The 22,477-nt window shown below is 41.8% G+C and overlaps 1 protein-coding gene across 2 annotated transcripts in view; it reads left to right on the top strand.

Moving 5' to 3' along the window:
* NCALD (neurocalcin delta) overlaps positions 1-22,477 on the top strand; it is a 61,617-nt gene that overhangs the window by 25,390 nt on the left and 13,750 nt on the right. For both annotated transcript variants that reach the window (XM_086741098.1, XM_086741099.1), the window contains exon 2: positions 17,321-17,717. In XM_086741098.1, the coding sequence (XP_086597224.1) occupies positions 17,340-17,717 (378 nt within the window). In that variant the 5' untranslated portion in view covers positions 17,321-17,339. The remainder of the gene's footprint in view (positions 1-17,320; positions 17,718-22,477) is intronic.

Genomic DNA, 22,477 nt, shown 5'->3' with positions numbered 1-22,477 from the left:
CCTTCTCCCTTGGGGTAGAAGGAAAAAAAAATCCCCTGCATGTGTACAGAGACAAAAAACTTAAACCTCTTAGCTGATAAGATGCTAGCAAAAGTGAGCATCTGTTTGGCTGTGAAGTGTCTGTGTGCTGCTACAGCATTCAGGAGTTGCCTTCTGCGTTTCTTCATGCTATACGTTATTGTCACCAGTGAAGAATTAGATAAGTGAATACATGTGTGCATGGATATATTTGCCCATATAGTGTGAAACAGGTGTTAGCACCATGATGTAAAGAGATTTGTAAGGGCAATAATATTTTTATTAGGTTAGTTTATATGTTATGAAAAAGCAGAATGAACCTTTGCTGAATAGTGGTGAGTGTTATGGGCTGGGATCTACATAGAGAAATCATTAAAGAATTACAGTCTGGGTTGGATTGAGGTCACACCTGGAAATAAGTTTTTTCCTGAGGTCTCCCACTTGATTTGAAGCAGCCTCCAATCTTGCACAGTTCATTGCAGAAGTCAGTTGGCTTAAGAGTCAAGAAGCATCAGGTGAAATCAGGCCTTGCCAAAACCCCCCAAAGTCTTCAGAATCAGTGGGTTCCAGACATGTATGTCACCAGATATGATACGGATCTCCTAAGCTCACGTGGACAACTGAGAAGTACAGAGATGTATGATCATGATCAGGAAAACGTTCTTTTCCAAACTGGCCACTCTAATGCTGGCCTCACAGTCCTAGTCCTGAAGACAAGGCCTATATAAAATCTTCAAAATTAGCTGGAGGTGTCTAATACAGACCACCGTCTCAGGTTTGGCACAATTTGTAGCCCACTGCAATACACCTCTCACCACACATTTGCTCATCTGCTGCTTTTCAGGTGCTAACTGCATACCACCTGCTCCACGAAGGTTAATGACCACCTCGCCCTCCACTAATATCCCTCTCTGTGCCAAACATGCTAATTACATTTTCTGTCATGTCTCTAGAGCATTAACAATAATTAATTTACAGGCAACCTTTTCTCTCCTGTGTTTAGCTTGGGACTCACTGCTCTGTCTGACCCACTAAGGTATCTGTGAGAGTTCATTTATTTCTGGTCAGTTCATTTATTTCTATTAGGTGGTCAAATAAAAGATTTGCAAAGACCTTTCTTCGCAAATATAGTTTCTTAGCAGCTGTTTTTAACCTGCAGCATTTATCCTTTTCTGTCCGTTTCCTGTGTAAAAGAGGGTGAAGACACACAAGCTCTGTGCCGTTGAGGACTGCTTGCTGGTACCCTGCTAAGGGGCAGCATGTGGGGTCTTCCAGGAGCAGTAACATAGACCTCCAGTCAAAAGCAAGCCCACTACTGGATTTCCAGATGCATATCTAAGCACTGGGTGGACAAGGGTACCAAAAACATGTCCGGAAAGACCTTTTTTTTTCCTGCATAAGCAACAGGGAAAATCTAAGTGATGAGACTTGCATTATTTCACAGCAGCTCTCCAACTTTCAGCTTTGTGCTTGAGGTGGCTACAATAACTTGTTGCCAGGACTCCAGCAGACCATGTCACTGTCCACATGGATCCTCACCTCTTGCCCAATACAGGTTTTGTTGCCACGTGTTGCCAGGTCTTGCGTCCACATGCAAAAACTTCATTATGGCTCAGCCAGCATCACGGGGCATGGATTGTCTTCCATGTACTCACATTCCTGGTACCCAGTAGTCCCTGTCAGAGGCCCTAGTATGTCTATGTCCTTTGTTCCTTTCAAAGGATATATATAGATATGTGGGCAAGAAGATTATTTCCAAGTCTGAGTGAGATAAATCAGGATTTATTCAGAGGCTGAGAATTGGGGGCTCACCACAGGACACTCCCCACCCACATAGCACTGATGCACACTTGTTTCTGAGCACATATAAAATTCAGAGTCGTTTAAGTGGAGAACATGTAGTTGAACTTTGGCCTCTACTGCTTTGACTACAGCAGAAAACAAGGGTCTAAAAATAAGAAAATGTTTGCCTCTTGGAAGTTTTCTAAGCAATTAATCTAAGAATTATTGATGTTTCTAATTTTGGCAGCACAGGGAGGACCATCAGTCACGCTCAGAAATGCCAGCACTTTGCTGATAACTCAGAAAGTGGAATGGCTTTTTAATGATGTTGCCAGAAGAAAGGTTTGCTGCCAAAATCAAGGATATTACTCTATCCCACTCCTACTCCTTCATCAAGGAAACTTCCAAGAAAATTCTGGCTTTCTCCCAAAGTTGTTGGGTGGAGTTTTTTGGTTTTGGGTTTGTTTTGTTTTTTTGTTTTTTTTTTTGAGTGCCTGAAAACCAACTCCAAAGCCAACTTTGCTGCCAACATTTTAAAAGTCAGAGGAATGACAAGATATGGTGCTAGGAGGTTTCATAAATTGGTGTGAGATCACTGCAACCATTTCCCATCTGATCACAAATGAATGAACGATGTGTGGGTTTGAACTGTGTTCATGATATGGTGATAGCTGCATCTTTCATTTAGATTGAGATCAAATTAATCTTACCAAGTGCTGGGTGGTAAACTGTTGATAAGTGACTGTTTTATCATCCTGTGGAGGCTAATTTGAAAATATCCTTATTTTAATTTAACTGAGTGATAGATTTTAGAGCACTTTGCAAGGAAATATATATCACTTCTTCACCAATGGCTCCTTTTCTTAGAACATTCGTTAAAAAGCAGTAAGTCTCCCGGGGAACATCCTTTTAATAAAGAAAAAGCAAGTAGAAAATCAGGTTTTTTATATATATATTTGCATAGTTATCAGTTTCTTAATCTTTCTTGGAGGATTCCTTTGGCAATTCACAGAAGGATCCCTGTGTTGCTCACTGACTTAAGTGACTTTCCAGTGAAGTCATTAGAACATTAAGATATGAAACATGTTTGGTGGAACAGGATGTGCTTTTATTTTTCAACAAGTGGTTTGTATGGTGATTTTATATGGCAATTTACAAACAAACAGTGGGTGAATTCTTAAGTGCTCATCCTGTTTCTAAGCAGTGGAGTTTCACTGGTTTTTGTAACATTGGTAGCAGAGGAGAGAATTGGTAAATAGGTGATGCATGAAGTGAGAGGAAGCGTGGAGTGTCCAGGGAGTGGGTTGGGACTGAACTTATTGGTGAAGATGATGTGGAAGAGAGAACTGACAGCTGAAGATATTTTAAGGACATCTTAAAAGCTATATGTAGCAAGCAATGAGAGGGAGACATTTCAAGTACAAGGCCTTTATTTTTGTAAGGCATGGTACTGAGAATGCGAGAGGTTAAGATTACTGTAGAAAGAACGGGGCATATGGGGCATGCACAGCAAGAAAAGAAACAGGAACAAATAATGCCAGTGGTAGAGATCTCTATCAGTGAGATTATGGTTACAGAAATCTGTACGTAGCTGAATGGATCTGAAATACTGGCCACCAGGTAACTGGTGAATCTTTCAGTAGCCACAGGCGAAAAACTCTGATTAGAGTCAGCACCTCACACACTCACATACATTTCCACTCCTTTCCATGTCTGGAAAGTATTGTTTCCCAGGAAAAGGAATCAGATCATCAAAATCTGAAATTCACATCAAACACTGGGGATGCTGCTGTTCAGAGTTCAGAAACTGCTTTTAATAACAGCAGCTTCTGGTACTCTACCGTTAAGACACAAGCGGTAAGGTGAAAGTATGGTGGATGAAATGGTAATAATTTGCTAGGAATTAGATACAGAATAAGTTTCCCCTAGCTATATATTTTATATTATTTAATTAGAGAAAGAGAGAGATAAAGTCATAGATGGCCTCCTTCTAAGGTTTCCAAACCCTGCTGCTTTGGTCATAATGTATTTCATTGTTAGGATACTGTTTCAATAGACTGTATGGTGTGGGAAATGTCAATACTTGGAAATGCTAATAGTAGGAACAGAAATACACAGGAAATAAAGAAAAAATTAAGAGAAACTATATTATATGGACTTTTTCAAAGATAATGTAAAAAGTAAGAAAGATGGTGTTTGTTCTAGTGAGCTAAGAAACAGTAGTGAAAAGTAAGAGATAAGGGAAGAAGAGAAATAAGACACCAAAGAAAGAACAAAATTTTATACAATAACACAATAAATAAAAATCCTAGGAAGTGAAAAATGGGGACAGACGCTAAAAGTCCCACACAAGAAATCTCAGAGAATCTGACATCTTGAGAACAGCACAGAGGCAAAAGTAAACTGGCCTAACAGGATCAGAATTTCTGTTTATTTACGTTCACTAGGAAGCAGTGAAAAGTGGCATTTTATTCCGTGTTGGATAAAATCTGGTTTTCCTAAAGTTAAACTGTGGAAAGAAGTTTTCTGGTTCTGCCACTTCTACTTTTCTACAACAATAACATAAATTATTTGTCGTTCAAACAAGAAAAAAATTGTTCATTTTTCTGAAAATAGTTATCTGATGAACTTTGTTTACTTCCTCAGAGGACGTTAATAGTGAAGGCAGAAATGTTGTTAACCCATTCTTTTGTGGAGGAGTTTGTCTTACTTTAATTTACAGAAAATGTTCAGTGACAGCAGAAAAGTTTTCAAATCAATGATTTAGATTTTTCAGTCTAGATTCAGTCCTAGTTTTTATACAGTATTTCTTACTGCAGTTTATGGAATGCTATGAACATGTAAATAATTTTTCTTGACTTGTTGCAAACGATTAATTTTTTTTTACTACAGTTTGTGTTATGACTGCATGACAGATGCAATTACAAAAGTTCCTTTGTAAAAGAGTATTGTTTATATGAGTGGCTACTGCCTACACTGAATATTGAGCACTGCTAGGATTTTGCTTATTGATAACAAGTAACAGTAAGAACATAAAGATTACACAAGCATTTGTTTATATGTGTGTGTGAGAGATGGACAGAGAAGCACAGCGAATTATTTTTGCACTTCATTTGTAAAATGTTTTTCAATGCCTCTTAAGGGAGTTTGCTTACCGACCTTTATAATGTTGTTCAAACTCTCAAATTCATTCCTGTTGAGTAATTTCTAAAATCAGGCAGCACACTGTGTTATGCATGAAATAGCAGTTGGATAAGGCGCGGGGCTGTGTTTTTCACAGTGGGCTGTCAGGACTCTGTGTCAGTCTGACTTTCAAAATGAATACAAATCAAAATCTTCTTCCAGTAACCTTATAGATCATAGCCAAGCTGATTTTCCCATCAGGTTAATACCCAAATGGTGCTCAGAGTAAACAGGGAGCATTATCTCCACATTAAATGCATGTTGTATGCCCCGAGATCCAGCCCTTCCAGGTCGGCTGCCCTCGTAGACTGGGGAGAAGCAGGTGCCCTGAAGTGGCCTGAGTAATCATCAAATTGTTAGGAGAAAGAGAAGATAACATAATCACCAAAGGTAGCTGCATTCTTGTCTACAGGGAACTTTTCAGGGGACACAGCAAAGTCCCTGAACCGGGGTCCGTGGCTAAGCTTAGCAAGCAGACTGTATTGCTGGACCACCTTGGGGGCAATTATGTGGTTTTCCTGTACCTTGTCTGCAGCATGAATAATATATATGTGAAGACAGAGAAGAGCTTTTAGGAAAAATAATGAAGATATTGTCTTAAACCAGGATTAAGATGTAATTTCATTTGGTTGGTGCTGAAGTCCTTCATGTTAATATGACTTCTCAAATAGAATTCAAATTACGACTCATCTAGATGAAGTTATATTTTGAAAACAAATATATTTATCTTCCTATTAATGTTCAAAATTAGGCATTTATAATGGGACAAATATTTTATTTAAATTATCAATTAAAAACCTTTGTAAAATGGAAGTAGCTTTCTGCACTGTAATTTGGGAATTGTAAGTTCCCTTCAGATGTGGAGGCTGTAGGCTGTGCCATATGTCACTGGGAGGATGTTTTCTCATACAGTCACAGGAAAATCTTAAGTTTGAATGATGAATCCAGTGAATTTGGCAAGAGAGCATGAAGAATAAAATAAAAGTGGCTAGCCTCAAACTTCCCTAGACAACTAGGAGCAAGAAACTTGCCATATGTCATTGACTTCCATGAGCAATGCTGAACAGTAGAATACAAACTTGTTCTGCAGCGCAACGTTCTGCCCTAAGTCGTTAATACAAAGCAGATGGCTTTGTTGTAAATTAGAGTTGGTTAGAATCTGAAATTCCCATTCCAAAGGAAATTTTGACATTTATATTTATTTTCGCTGTAAATTGGAATGAAACATCAAAATTTCCTGGTGGGATGGAAGTTAAAAATGATCTGGAAACACCGAGTTATTTCACTCCATTGGCAAGGAATTGTTTTCTCAATAACGTCAAAACCACTGCAATGCTAAAATTAACATCTAATATAAATGTCAAAACAAAATTAATAAAAAGATAAAGTCACAATGAAACTTTTGCATTCTTAAAAGGAAAAGATAAAGTTTAAATGATCAATTCTGACATTTTCCCAGAATTTTTTTTCTTGAATGTGACACATTTCCACAAAACATTTTGATTTCAGCTAAGCTGCATTACCTGATGAAGATGGGTTCTACTGAAAAAACGTTCACCCAGTGCTGTTCTTCCAGGGCCAGTATTTCACAGGCTCATCTTGCAAGCTCAAGGATCTAAAAATTCTGAGAAATAAGACATGCAGAAAGAGAAAATTAACACTTTGTCTGCAATTTAGAAACTTAGTTGAAAATTGCTTTTAAAAAATCCTACAACTCACACAAAATTCCTTTAGTCATCCATATCACCTCTTCCATTATGTGCCTTATGTTTAGACATGCTTGACAGTGCTAGTTGCTGGACAAATCATCCACAGCATGGACCTTCATATTTATGAACTTGTAAACTCTGACATTATGTTAGTGTATTTTATTTCCATCTCCTTAGCAAGATTCTGGTCCTGGCTGCCAGAACCTCCCACTCTCCTCTTGCCTGCTTTCCCTGAGACAGTTCCACTAAATTTCTAGTTACTCTCCAGGTAGGAGCCTCCACTATCGTTCCTTTCCCCATCACAAAAACATCTTTAAAAATATCTGGTTTGCTAGTTAATGGCTCCCTTTTTTTCCCCAGTATCATGCTTTCATTTTAACTGTCAACACCAAGTCTCTGCTGTGGGATAGGAGACCATCTGTTAACAGGTTTTTTAAGGGTAGAGTAAGCACAAATGTCACTCTTTGGGACTCGCATGCTATTTATTTACAAAGATTAAAAAATCAAGATCATGAATTCACATCAGCTTCTCATCTTGCTTTGTGCAACAGTAGCTTTCTGCTTTAGTTTCCACTACCTTCCACCAAGGCGTCGCATATATGGTTACATAAAAGGACTGAACGAGATGTAGGGCAGATGAGAAACCTGATAAAGTTGCTGCTAGATGAGTTTGACGACTGGTGCGCTTGGGTGTGGTGGGGAAGATTATGTTACTACAGGTGAGTGCCTTGCACAAAGAAGAGAAGCACTTCTGAAGAGAGGAGAATGAACTGTATTTGATGTAGCTGGAGATGCGAGTATCAGGATAAAGACAAATTGCAGTGACACAGGAAAGTTGGCATTTCTAAAGCACTCGGGCCCACGTTAGGTACCAAAATAAGTGGTGTGATTTTCTGGGAGATCTCAGTTTACTGGGTACAGATGTGTTTTGTGAAGCTGCCTATTACACAGGTTTCCAAACAGAAGATGTTTTTTCTTTTGAGAAGCCTGAGTTCAATTGTGGGTGCTGAACACTTGAGCATTTTAGGAACTGTGATACAGAGAGAGATTGTTAAACAAAGAAACTTTAGGCTTCCGAGTTGCTCTCTTAATAGGAGACACCAAAACTGCAGATGTCCATCATTCAGATCTTGACAGATGGTTTCCTTTTGAAAAGACGTTGCTAGATAAAGTCACCTCTGGCTGGAGCAGGCTGAGAGATTTTGCCAGCTCCCCTACTGCTAGCTTAACAGTCATGTTTATAAATACTGCAAATGTCCTGTGCTTAGTGAAACAGTTGAATGCAGTGAAATCTGGAAAAGTAGCCTCCTGGGGGTGGATGTCCTAATGTACGGTGTTAGCAAAATCTCTCTTGCCCTTTATCATACAAAATTAGGCAAAGGCAAACATACTTTTACAAAAATACTATTTCCACAGAGTTTGAAGAAATCAAATATAGAAATATATATCTAATTCCCAAAAGAGACATCTGAAGTCTGCCAAGACAAAGAGTCAGTTATTTTAAAGACCTTAGATGGTTCTACCCAGGATTAACAAACAAATCTCTGGGTTTTTATTACAAAGCCTATGGTAAACTGTTGTTCCTCAACTCTTCACAAATGAATGATCATGAACCAAAAAAGCACTTGAATATTGGCATTACTTTTATGGTTGTGAGCTCTTAAAAAATGCGGAAGAAATGAAATTAAATAGTGAGACCTCTTGGGGGTCTGGGAAGAGGACTTAGCCAAATCTCTGTGAGTTTTCCCCCTCATGTCTGGTTGCTGTTTTCTTTTTTACTTCCTTATTTCTCACTAAGCAGGGAAAATGTTACTTTCAAGTTGTTCTGGGTGAGTGAAACCTTCACTGGGCAGCCCAACACTTACAGCATTATTTTTCACACTGCTCGTAGGGTGGTGGTCCTCTGCATCACCTCCCGAAGACCTCTGGACAAAGCCCAGGCCACTGAGCAAGGCTGGAGGTTCAGACTCCCCTGCGTGTGCACAGGGCCCCCATTTACACCCACGGTACACCTTGGAGGGTCACTGTAGGATTTGGGAACATTAATTGCTCTATGTGTAGCTCCAGTAGTCCCTTTTCCAGTCATCTTCACTGCCTGTCTACCCTTATGTGGAGGCAGAGGTTATACCTCAATTGAGAAAAAAAATCTCCCTGAAGATGCTTATGTGCACTTTGTCTGAAGTGGCCATTACGCCCCCCTGTGTAACGGCCATGCTCTCAATGCAGCAGCAAGTAGCTGATCACCAGTAGCTTGATCAACAGACCTGGTAATGCTCTCACACAATCAAAATCTGGTGGATGGAGGTGGAGCGAACAGAGCCCATTACATGAGCGAACACAGAGACGCTCCTCTTCGATGGATAGATGTACACCACGTTTCAGTTAGAATCACAGAATCACAGAATGGTTTGGATTGGAAGGGATCTTTAAAGGTCATCTAGTCCAACCCCCCTGCAAGGAGCAGGGACATCTCCAACCAGATCAGGTTGCTCAGAGCCCCATCCAACCTGGCCTTGAATGTTTCCAGGGATGGGGCATCCACCACCTCTCTGGGCATCTGCCACCTCTCTAGGAGCAGTTGAGCAGTTTACAGACAAGCTCTGAGTTCTGAATGCAAGGCTTTAAGATGGAAACAGTGGCCAACTGTAAATGTGAGAGGAGTCACAGCACAATATGCTGTGTTGTGCAAATCCACGTAATACTCTTTTCCCCCAGCTCCCAATATCAGAACTACTCATGCCTAGTCATTTTTCCCGTACTGCGCGCTCAGCCCTACAGGGAACACTTTGGAAACAGAGACCTTCTCTGGAAGCCCCAGTGATGCTGAAGCTGATGCAGAGGTGAGGGGGTGTGAGCGCATCATCCCTCGAGGCCAAAACACTCCTGACGGGTCTCAAAACAATTCCAGCCAAGACCGTGGGCATTGTTGAGTGTAACGTGATAAGCAGTAGGCTTTTATCTGATTAATCCACTGATGCTGAGGACCCTGGTAGTAATGTACTAGCATTTTTTGACAGGGGCCCTGCCTTTCTGCTGCTTCCCTCTCCTCCACCCCCACACCAGCCCTCATTGCTAATGTGCACAAAGGAATTGCGATAAAGAGGAACAGGAGAAAACATGGAGCAGCTGTAGCACTTCTCTGCCAGGGTAAATCTGAAAGGATAAGAGCCTGGGCTTTTGATGTTTGGTATCCATAAGTGTCCCCAAGTTTGAAACACATGAACTCTGTGCAGCTGCTCCTGCTTGGACTGCTCACCTCAAGGAAAGCACAGAGCTATAAAGGTCTTTCTTACTTTTATTTCCTGCCTTGAGATTCTCCTGGGAGCTGTAGCAGGGAAGCATGGAATAAGTACTCTCAAAGGAGTAATTAGGGATACCTTTCATAGGGGAAGCATCCCCAGTAAGGGGGCTGGAGGAGCAGGAAGGTGACACAAAACAAAACAGTAACGTGAAGCAGTGAAAACATCAGGATCCTGGAATCAGACTAAGAGCCTAATACAAAATGAGTGAAATTTATTATGACAACATGTTACGAAGTACCAATGGTTAATCGGATGGCACAGGTGTCTCCTGTTCCTTCTGTTGACAAATAAAACATAAATACTGAATGATGATCCCATCCATATCTTTTCTTCTGGTTTTTTTGGTCTTCATTTCTGCATTATTATTTCCTGTTCTTCAATCTCTGCTATAATTTTAGTTTTACTCTGTAGTGTAAGTTTCAGGTCTTGGGCATTTGTTACACTGCACTGCAAATCTGTTTACTGCTCTTCCTTGTGAATATTTATAAGAGAGTGTCAGATTTTTTAAAAGAATCTTGCTCATGAATTTTATCAATTTCTTTGCTCGTTGCCAGTATAACCAGATAAATTGAGGATGGCAAGGCTCAGAATTTTACTCTGCATGTATTTATTTTTTTGCTAAGTCCCTCTGTGATTTTCAGTAAGTTTGGTTTTCTTTCAAAAATATGTTCCAAGGCGCTGTTTTTTAAAAAAGTTTAAAAGCCTTTCTTGACAAGGCCAACTGCCACACTGATTACTCAGATGAATGTGTGAAAACAAAGTAGAAATGGCCAGAAGGAAACAAAAGGGTTGTTTCAGGAACCTGCGGGGTAGTTTTCTGTAGGACCAAGAATAAAAATCTCATTAACAGGTAGCACTTCATGGCAAGAGGTTAAAAGCCAAGAAGTTATTCAGAGAATCATAGACTGTTTCCAGGGACGGGGCATTATTTCCAGTGGTTCTGCTGCTCTAACAACAAACACTACATCCCACAAGTGAGATCCTGCACTGGTACTAAAATTTCCAACAGAATGGTGGAGAGTAGCTCTGGAGGTGGCTCTGAGGCTGTGAACATCAGAAAGGCAAAACGAGAGCAATGCGAAAGAAGAGCGCTCTGCTCGACCTGCTCGTCAGGAGCTCAGTGAACAATTACAGAGTTTCCCTGTACTGGGATGTGACAGAGATCACTGAACACATGTTCTTGCGTTGCTCACCTGAGTCCCACTGGAGAGCTACAAGACGAAAGACGAGCACATTGCCCACATTTACTGTTGGGTTTGCACTCGCAATCAGGCCATGGCAACAGCGGTGTTCCAGCCACAGGGAAACAGTGTACACAGATGGGAAGAAAATGTGTCATCTGAGATAGCTGCTGCTTTGAACCATCTTATCACACAGCTTGTACAGCAGTTAGCAGTACTACAGCCTGAAGGAATAACTGACCTTATGAAGGAAACTTGGCTTTTTTACCAGAATGTGTTCACCAAGGCCTTGATTTTTTGTAAATGCACATACTTTCCCCCCTTCTGTAAGGGCACGGACACAGAGGAAACAGAGAAATGTGCATACGTTGGATCACAAATTACAGCCGAATTTGCAGAGACTGCCGCGTGCTGTAATTGGTGAATTACCGAGTAATGAGAGCAGCTGGCAGAGGAGGAGGAAGAGAGCAGCTCTAACTCTGTGGAGTGTTGAGAACAGGGAGAAATTCTGGCCTGGAAGCCCTGTGGACACATCCCCAGCCAAAATCTCATGCTCTGAGATGTACTGGAGTCTCCCCCTGACATATACCACATGAGGTGGTCTGACATCTCCCCCTGACATCTACCCCTTATCACAGGGCAAGTGGATGCCATGCTGCAAGATTTGGTCAACCAGAGTTTTGGTCAACCAGAATAGAGCAGCACCCCTTGTTTGAGCTTGTGACAGAGGGGAGTTGCACAGTGACAGGCAGAAATGTAAATGGAAGAAGTGGCAGAAAGTTACGTCAGGAGAAATTAGCTTGCGGGAACCCTGTACACAGTTCTGTAGAGGCTGGTACGCAGTGACAGCTGATGACTGTTGGTGGGTAGGACACAAAAGAAGGGGAGATCCCTGCCACAGCCAGATGTGCAGACAGCTTGAGGGATAGATGGTGTATACAAGTCCACTTGTCACATGTCCAGGTTTTCATAACAATCAGCAGTTTCTCTGGAGGAGAAACGACGGGGTTGACAGTGAATGGAGAGCCACAGGGTCTGCAGAAAGCACTCGTACCGCAGAGAAGTCATTAGGCATTGCCACAGGGGACTGACTCATGCTGGAGTGCTGCTTTCTCCGACTGTCAGGTAGCAGCGCTGGTTCAGAGTGATGCTGTTGTCTTGCTCAGCCTTTGATTCATTCCAGCGGCCGTCAGGAACTTCTTCAGCTGCTTGGCAGAGATTGAAATCCCACAATTGCTAGTCTCAGGGAAATTCTCCAATTATGTGTGAGACATGTTAAAGACAGTATCGCCCCCATAAGTCAATTGTTTCTTGGAAACAGGTCAGTCTGTGTGTGTAAGAAGCCAAAGCCCAGCAGTTTCTGAAGACAAACAATGATGAGGTGGTTCATCCCTGTTTTCTGTAATATTACAGAGCCATGTTACTAGTCAAGTAAGTGAGCTGGTACTGGTATGTCCATCATCCAGCTGTGTCTCAGCTATGCCAGAGCAGTGTCCTCACTTTTAGTGGTGAGTTATCAAAACTTTCTCCATCCGTGCCCCAGAATTACCTCTGTGCATCCTGTGGCTTTAGGACTGCATGAACTGGCTGTGTAAAAGGCTTCCTGCCTTGTCATGTGTTATCTCTCTGCCACTGAAAGATTCTTCCCTAAAGCTCATGTTTTGTTATCTAAAGCTTTCTAATTTAAAATTGTGGAATAGCACTGAAATCACAAAATGGAGCTTTCATTCCTTCTTTCTGAAAAGTTTTCTGCCTTCATTTTTACACAGTTGGTCTCTGTAGCTGAGCCTATGGTGTAATTTGCCTTGCAATCCCTACTGGAAATATATCAGGCAGGGCTTGTCTTCAGAGTGATTCTGTACACCTTTCAGGTGCTCTGTACCCTGTCAGCTACGAAGTACACAATATCCTGAATTCTCCATTTTTAGAGCAACATTTCTCTGGACAAGTGCCCCTTTCTCATTATACTTTTTCTCAGCAGTGGGTTTTCCTTCAGATTTAAGTCTAAATCAAAATTAAAATGTCTTGTTGTCTTTGGCAGACTGAGCTCAATCAAAAAAAAAAAAAAAGAGGGAGTAGGGAGTCGTCTTTATATGATGGGTGTCGAGTTTGAAGAGCAAGAGCATTGTTTGAAAAGTGTTGCTAGCACTTGCTTATTATAGCAAACTCCCAATAGAAAAAATAAATTTTATTTCTTTTAAGGAAACATGTTCAGATGCTTGCATTGCGTTCACACGGCACTGGGTTAACTGCACACCCCTGGCTGCTGCAGGCAGTACATTTGCCTTACCCCGGGGTTTCAGATCGAGGTAACAACTGTAAACGAGCAGCAGCAAACTGCTGACAAGAGACGTGCAACAGAATAAGTGTTCATTACCTTTCTGTCCAGACAATTCTCCCTGTTTGAGGAGAAGGTCATACCAGCATCGATGTCCTGTCTGCAGACACTATACTGCACTGCAGGGAAAGTCAGTTGGTGTGCTGTCAGTCGCTACTTCCTTTAGTTATTTTCTTAGATGCTGAATTGTCACAGCCTGTTGGCTGTCAAACAGCTCTGTCTTCAGTCTCATCTTAAAAACTCTGCACCTAGACCTGATGAGAGCCAGCTTTAAGTATTTACTTTATGGAGCAGCGCCTATGACATTTCCTAGAATAATCAGTGAACCGAGATCCTTTCCATAGCAACCGCAGAGTAGTGATGCTTTCCTTTCTGATCTTCTGTAGTTATTGACTGAAACTGTATCAACCCTTTAAGCCGTAAACACATCACATTCTTGCACCAAGTGATATCGCGTTCAGAATTAAGACCTTAATATTTTTGTATGTCATGTTATCACATATAGGAAGTCATTCATGTATACTGTGCTTAACTCCATTGTATCAGAAGAAGTTGTAGAAATGCAATTAAACACAATCATTAAACACTTAATTTGTCTTTGTTTTGTGTATCTACCATCTCCGTTTCTCAGTGTTGTCAATATTTTGCTTTGCCACTGTGATTGCCATTCACTATTTACTTGCTGTATTTTTAACATTTAATCACTTATTAGAAATTTGAAAGATCTACAGAGATGATAAAGTGTGAATAAATGCCTAAAATCAGATCCAATTTTATTTCATTCTGTGCTTTTATTGCTGCCATTGTTAGCTGACATTCTTTTGGCTTACTGTACTCTGCCCAGAATCTAATCTATCCTGAAGAGGCAGGCGGCGGTGTATGAAGTGATTACAAGGATCTTCAAGTGTCTTCAAGGATTTTCTGTACTCAAGCTGCAAAAGCATTTTGATTTGTTGTTGACAGAATGGACATAATAAATCCCATCTTTATGGTTCCTAGAACACCATCTATTAATAAGGAGCAATCTCGAGGGCAAAGAACATGATACAAATGCATCGCAGGTGGACTTGGAAATAATCCTACCGGTTTTGCCTACGTTGCCTGGCATCACAGCGGCTGTGAATTTCCGCCCCTTACTGCAAGTCACATATGGGTGGCTCTCCATTTCTGCCTGGAGAACATAGGTTTTATGACTGTGATGTTTTGCTCCCAGCAATGCAATGCAGTACATACTGCTGTTCTGTGTTTTTTATTATTTGGTAAAAATATGTTGCACCTGCAGCCATGTACAGATATAAAGGCATCATTTTTTTGGACTGAAACCCGTTCTTATGGGCTGCATATTGCCTCACTATTTTATTTTTCAAAAGACTCTGGACTGGAAGTGTGCAAGTTTTGCATTTTCAAATGTTCGAGATATTCAAAAGAAGCATGGGATTACATTGCTAATGCCAGCTCCCTCCTACCGCAGCTGGCTTGCACATTAGTCAGAGATCTTCCCTTTCTACTCAAACGATCTGAAAAGTGTGCAGCCCCCGGGGCTGGGGAATAGCTGCCGACCATGGGTGTGGGTAGCTGCTATCTACTCTGGGGATTTTACTGGTTTTATTTTTTATTAAATTGGTGCCGCTCTAAACTAAGCCTAACCACTTCACTTGTCCAGTTGCTTTTCCATCCTACTGGCAGAGCCTGCTCGTGTTGTTTTGCCTGACATAAACTCGTCTGGCTGCCCTAATGTAATCCGTTCACTCAGCTAATTCCCAGGTTGTTTATCGTGGACACTGTCCAACACCCACTGAAAGCAACGCAACGTTCAGCTGCCTCCGCAGCTGTTGGACCGGGCCTATAAAACAGGGACCTTTTTGCTATTTTCAGGGTGTTAAAGAGCTTGGATTACTTAAAAACATACCGTGTGTTTTGATCAGGCAGGATGAAAGGAGGAAATGTAATAGAAAAAAAAATTACCTTTGAGGTAGCATCTTCCATTTTCCAAGTGTTTTGGAGGCACTTTGGAGGAGAAGACATTGCTTGGATCAAGGTAGTCACCCAGGCCCCCAAAATGGTCAGGAGATGGAGAGGCTCCTATCACGCAGGACTCGTCTCCCCTTTCAACCACCCCTCTGTGAAGAGGGGAGCCTATTCTCCACCGAATGTGAAGGCAAAGAGTTTAGACTAGACATCTAGTTACCAGGCAGCCATCAGCGGATCCTGTGGAGACACTGCTAGATCTAGGATGGATCCCACCATTTTACCCTTGACAAATAAAGCTTTTTGATCATTCCAAGAACACAGATTAAGGAATCAGTCCTCTAGCTGCCTTGGGATGTTCAAAATCGCCTTGAGGAGTTCAAAATCACCTTGGGGAGAAGGGGAGCTTCTCACCACAGGAAACAATCAGCATCAACCCGGGGGAGCCTCAATTTCTTCTTCCCAGTGCCAACCAGGAGAGACAGTAGATTAGCTTCAAATGGTGGTACAGTTCTCACTAGCCGCTTCCGACACGTAATGATACTTTATTACTCTTCTTTTTTTTTTAAGGTATTACCTTGATTTAGAAAGGACATTTTATTGAATGCTCGTTAGCCACTCCAGACATCGTTTCTGTGGCCCAGAGACTCCATTCTGACAACAATGTGGAAGTCTTGTATTGCAACTTATTTTGCAATTCTGCTTAAGTTATCCATACATCAGATTTTAGTTGTGATTGTCACTTGCACAACAAATTCTCAGGCAGGTTTCTGTTGATAGAGAATAGCTTCCCACAATTCAGGTATAATGCTAGGCTTCAGGTAAAACTAATAATGTTACCTTTTGGAGCCAACGCACTCAGGCTCCAAAACTTAAAACCCAAAGGGCATCAGTCATTAGTTAATCTGCTGCACAATGTGCTGTGTAGCAACTTGTCTTAAATAAAATATAATTAAGGTGATTTAACAGAAGATATAACCAATAATATTTCTTAATGGTTAATTTGAGGGAAATGAATTTCCAATTTTGTTCTCTGGGTACTTTCTTTTTCTCCTCCTTTTTTTTTAAAGAGGTTTTTTTCAAAGAGCTATGACCACCCAGATTACTATTACTTAGTAAAAGATCCCATTTTTGGCTACAAGGAGAATAAAAAACCACAGTAATAGTTTGGAGAGAGCGAATCCACTATTGATAAAATCTTTTCAGATTTTATCTGCATTTTGAACTAAAATAGGAATTGGGCCATGCCAAACAAGAGAGGCAATTTCTGGGTTGCTCTGTTTGATTCTGGCAGTAAAGACATATCTAGACGGGCTTTGGGGCTCCTGGTTTCAGTACACTGCGGATGCAACTTGTTCCCATTTTGGTGAAAGACCAAGTGAGCACAGCTCTTTGTAGCAACCTGGTTTCCACCAGAAGTACAAAAAAAATCTCTCTCGTTCAGGTCAGGTCCTTGAGACAGCTGGCTGACCAGCATAGAGGATGTGCTGCAACACGTAATTACCAGTCAGCTACACCTTGCAGCATTCATTGCTTACCTTGTGATTTCAAAGGCAAGGAAGGATGGCAATAAATTCAATGTAATTACGGTTCTCCAGACTATGAAAAGCCAATGTAATCAACATGCAGATTAGGCTTGTTAATTTTTTCAGGGTATACTTGTAGTAGTGCACGCTGCCAAAAGTTTCAGTTGATTCCCAATAGTGAACTATCATCAGAAAACTCAGAAACCAGCACATTGTTCTTCTACCGCCTTCAAGCTAATAGTTATTAAGTGATTATGATGATAATAATAATAATAATCTTAATAATTCATGTGTGTTTGTTTTTCCTCTACAGCTAATATTTTGACACCAATATGGGAAAGCAAAACAGCAAACTACGCCCTGAAGTCATGCAAGATTTGCTAGAAAGTACAGACTTTACAGAACACGAGATCCAGGAGTGGTACAAAGGCTTTTTGAGAGACTGTCCAAGCGGACATTTATCTATGGAGGAGTTTAAAAAAATATATGGGAACTTTTTCCCTTATGGGGACGCTTCCAAATTTGCGGAACATGTATTCCGCACTTTTGATGCCAATGGAGATGGAACAATAGATTTCAGAGAATTCATCATAGCCTTGAGCGTAACATCGAGAGGTAAACTGGAGCAAAAGCTGAAGTGGGCATTCAGCATGTATGACCTCGACGGGAACGGCTACATCAGCAAGTCAGAGATGCTGGAAATCGTGCAGGTACGTGCTGCTCAGAGGCACCCCTTGGCCTCCCTCCTTCTGAGAAAATTATGAAGCAATGTTGCAATGAGACAATGAATTAAAAGCTCTGGCAGCATTTGGGGATTTATGTTCTTGGTTCTCTGTGTAACTGCTTGAATATAAAATGCTATTTCATTTGGCAAAGTTTATGTCACAATTCAAATGACAGCGTTTGATAGCCATTGCAAGTTTTTCCTGAGCAACACGCTGTGTGGGAAGTTCTCCTTTGGGAGTTCCTTTGGGCAGGAGCACAGCAACTAACCTTCTGATAAATGTGATTCTGTCCTCTGGGAAATCACTGTCAGTTAATTAAAAGGAATTACAGTTAGAGCAAGCAGGTACCTTAGATCACCCAGGTAGTGTACTTTTAAGGAAGGCATGATCCCTCCACAATAAGAAACAAATCTGCTTTGAAATCTTGTTGTTATGGAGAACCAGCTCACATATTTTAAAAGATGTCTGCCTGCCTAATTCCAGCAAGATCTGCGTATTTAGTGCCGTACTAGCTGTCTTCACATTAAGTTGCCAGTATAGATAAGCCTTATCTGGGTAGACGATGGTTCCATACACAGTTTCTTTGGATGCATTTTCTTGTGGAGTTAGTAGGAGTCCCACCTCACTTTGGCTTCCCCTGACATGTTTTTACCCCTGAGGCACATCACTCTACTGAAAGCTTTAAAGCGTTTTTGATAAGGTGGTATATTTACACAGCTTGAGCCTGACTAATGCAGCACTGGTTTGTTGGTTTTTTTTAAAAAAAAAAAAAAAGCCTGTTATCAAGATCCTTTCTTCTCCTGGAAATTTTGAAACGCTAACTGTGTACTGTATTATTCAGATTTATGTTTGTGCTGGAAATCAAGGGAAAGGAATGCACGCGAATTACAGGCTGTGATGGCAAACTGGATGTACGGAGCCAGCCTAAGGCCTGGTGCCCTTGTCCTTCGACGAGGATTTGTCTCGTGTCCTCCAAACAGCAGCTGACACCAGCACTTGCACTGCTTCAGCCAGACCAGATACAAAGCTCAGCTGCAAACGTTGAGCTTTGGTGGTTGTGTCGTCTTTCGCTTATTCCGTTTTGTGTCCCTGGGTCTGAGGCAAAAAGCAGGATTGCATTCAGATGCAGAGACCTCCCCGTCTCCCTACCATGACAAACCCCACGGAATATTTGCACTGGAAGATACTCTGTTCCATACAAATCTTCCTCTCCCCCGGGTAGAGGGCTGTCAAGTGTTGTTTTTCTAGCTGCATTTCTCCTCATGAGAAAACAAAGAGAATCCCAAAAGAACTGACAAAAATACAAAGCAAACACAGGAAGACAAACCCGAGCGAGCGCCTGCTCCTCAGGAGAAGGAGATGCCCCAGGGACCGCAGGACCCCTTGCTGCTGTCAAGCAGCCTGGGAAGGCCCCGGTGCCAAACAGCAGCACAACCCCCCAGACCAGAAGATTTAGAAGCATGGAGAACAACACTACAAATGTGTTCATGTCAAATTTAATGAAAATATCAGTGGGCAGATTCTTTGTAATGAGCCAAACAAGAACCAGCAAAACTGGCAGCTTTTTCTGGTTACCCAAGATCTGCTCACCAGCATAATTAGAGGCTGAAATGTTCTGTGTCCTCTTCACAGTCATGTTGGTACCAAACCGTGGCATTGTCCTTAACAACCGTGATGTGTTGATAGAACATGATAGGGGTAATGGTTTTAAAATAGAAGGAAGCAGATTAAGACTGGACATAAGGAAAAAATTTTTTACAATGAGGGTGGTGGAACACTGGAACAGGTTGCCCAGAAAGGTGGTGGATGCCCCATCCCTGGAAACATTCAAGGCCAGGTTAGATGGGGCTCTGAGCACCCCGATCTGGTTGCAGATGTCCCTGCTCCTTGCAGCAGGGTTGGACTAGATGACCCTTAAATATCCCTTTCAACCCAAACCATTCTTTGATTCTGTGATTCTATGCTACTGTGAAATGAAACTGCAGCTTAGGGATCAGTGTAGGGTGATATTTTGTCAGTTCGTACATCCAACCCAGAGCAACACTTTGTGTACATTCCTCAGCCTTGCGCTCCAGTCCTCCCACTGCACTTCTCAGGAGGTTTGGCTCTCTCCTCCTTTAAAATTGCACCTGAAACTCAACTGAGCGATGCTTTCTCTCATTTACTCTCACCTCACATTTTGAGGGACCACACAAAAATCTATTATGGAAGTAAACAGCCGAATAAGCCTGAGCACAGTCCTTTCTGCACCATGGACCATCAGTGGTTTTACAGTCAGGAAAGCTGCCCTTTCTGTGCTGGAGCTTCCCATGAGGCAATGTGCTTGTAGATCTCACCCTGTTCTCTTCTTCCAGTTTTTTATGGTCGTAGTGATTTCCCTGGATTTTACTGGTCACCCATAGCTCCTCTCGGTGGGGTAGGAACTGTTGTGTAGTCTCTGGAAGTGTGTTTGGCTGATATGTGAAACGGGAGTATATGAGCCCATTTTCGTGCTTTATGGAGAGGTTCCTTTGATGTAGAGTGATTAGACTTACAAAAAAAACCAGCTAACAACTATCACTTTCATTTATGAAATATGATTATTTTTTAATATGGAAAGACAGGATTCTGTATCAAATGTCTTCCTGGGGGCCCTCAGCTGTCACAATCTTTCTGATCATGAAAAACAGAACTCTGTTATATCTTTGATATATGTCTCAGAGGAACCTATTACAAGTCCCTTGTCTAGCATATATTTGCATATTGATATAGCAGGATTTATTATGTTTTCATGGGGATTTTTACATGAGACAATACATCAAAATGAACACTAAAAGAAACACCATCAATCTAAAAGTGTTAGTTTCACAGAAAAATACTGCCCCTATTACTGTGGGATTACTGTATCTTAAATAGCACAGCAGCAAGGAGTGCTTTTCTTCTTTTTTAAGTCTGCTTTTCTTTGTGCTTAAATGTCCTCTCTCCATAGTGATTTTCAATGTCATACTGATGGCTACTTGCATTTCCTTTCTTGTGCTCCGGCCTAATGGACCACCACTGCAGGCAATGTAGGCATCGCACTCTTGCTCAACATTGCAAGAAGGTGTTTGCGGTAACGGCAGTAGCAGCAGCAGCAGCACTGAAACAGCAGAGCTACTGCTTCAGATGGCTCATGTCCCTCAGCAGCCCTAGTAACTGTCCAGCTGCCAAGGAGATCATAGAACCATAGAATCATAGAATGGTTAGGGTTGGAAGGGACTTTCAAAGGTCATCTAGTCCAACCCTCCTGCAAGGAGCAGAGACATCCCCCACTAGATCAGGTTGCTCAGAGCCTCATCCAACCTGGCCTTGAACGTTTCCAGGGATGGGGCATCCACCACCTCTCTGGGCAACCTGTGCCAGTGTTCTACAACTCGCATTGTAAAAAACTTTTTCCTAATATCCAATCTAAATCTACCTTCTTCTATTTTAAAACCATTACCCCTCGTCCTGTCACAACAGGCCCTACTGAACAGTCTCTCCCCATCTTTCTTGTAGGCCCCCTTGAGGTACTGGACACTCTCCTACTTGTCGTAGTTCAGCCCCAACGGGGACCAGACTACGCAGTCTCTCTCTCACTCCCCCGACTCTCCGAGAGAATAGGAGGAGATTTGACAAACAACAAAAAAACCAAACACGCGGGTTGAGATTAAACAAAAAGTAAATTTAACAGTAATGACAAGAAAACAATAGAGTGATGGAACACAAATACAGTATAATAGCTCACAACAGATCTCTACATCCAGTCTCTTCCAACTAGGAGAGCCTCCCTTCAGCACCCTCCTCACTTATATACTGAGCATGATGTCAGATGGGATGGAATAGCCCTTTGGCTAATTTGGGTAAATTAACCCCAGCTGTTAGCTAATTAGTTAACTATCCCAGCCATAGGGGCTACCAGCTTCAGTTCTCCACCCAGCTCAGGTAAATATTAACTCTATCCTGGCCAGAACCAGGACACTACTGCTGGGCACTCTCCTTTTGATGCAGCCCAGGATGCGGTTGGCTTTCTAGGCTGCAAGTGCACATTGTTGGCTCATGTTGAGCTTCTCAATCCCTAGCACACCCAAGTCCTTCTCCTCAGGGCTGCTCTCAATCCATTCTCCATCCAGCCTATATTTGTGCCTAGGATTGCCCCAACCTATGTGCAGGACCTTGCACTTGGCCTAGTTGAATTTCATGAACATGAATGGTCCATAACAGGTTTTTGAAGCTGTTTTCTCCACAGAGCAATGGGCTAGACGGCAAAGGACCTGTATTCCTTTAAGATCCGTTTACCATAGTGCTGTTCCCCATGTCCACATAGCCTGTCACAGACTCACCCCCACCCATGAGCTTCACCTGGACAAGTCTCCAAAAACCCCTGCTGAGAGACACACATGAGCCATCCATATGGAGTTCTCTGCACAATTTGGAGGATCACATAACTTGAAGGACTTTAGTGGTGGGCTGACGGCTGCAGAGCCTTGTGAAAGAAGATCCACAGGATACTGCTTCACTTACTAGGCATAGCACATCTGTGAAATACCGTAGGAAGATGCTTCTTAGCCTGCCCTGTTGACAGACCTCACCATGGATGCTCTCAGATTCTTCTTCTCTAGAAATTCTTTTCATGTCTCCCATATGTTTACCTACAATTTAAATAGCCCAGTCCACTCAAAAATAGCTGCAAACCAGCTAGAAGATTTGTCTGTTCCCCTTGCTGAAATGGGACATATTTGGTGAGA

Source organism: Chlamydotis macqueenii, chromosome 2 (genome assembly GCF_036417535.1).
Source record: "Chlamydotis macqueenii isolate bChlMac1 chromosome 2, bChlMac1.mat, whole genome shotgun sequence".
Classification (NCBI taxonomy): Eukaryota; Metazoa; Chordata; class Aves; order Otidiformes; family Otididae; genus Chlamydotis; species Chlamydotis macqueenii.
This window is presented reverse-complemented; position numbering and strand designations above follow the sequence as displayed.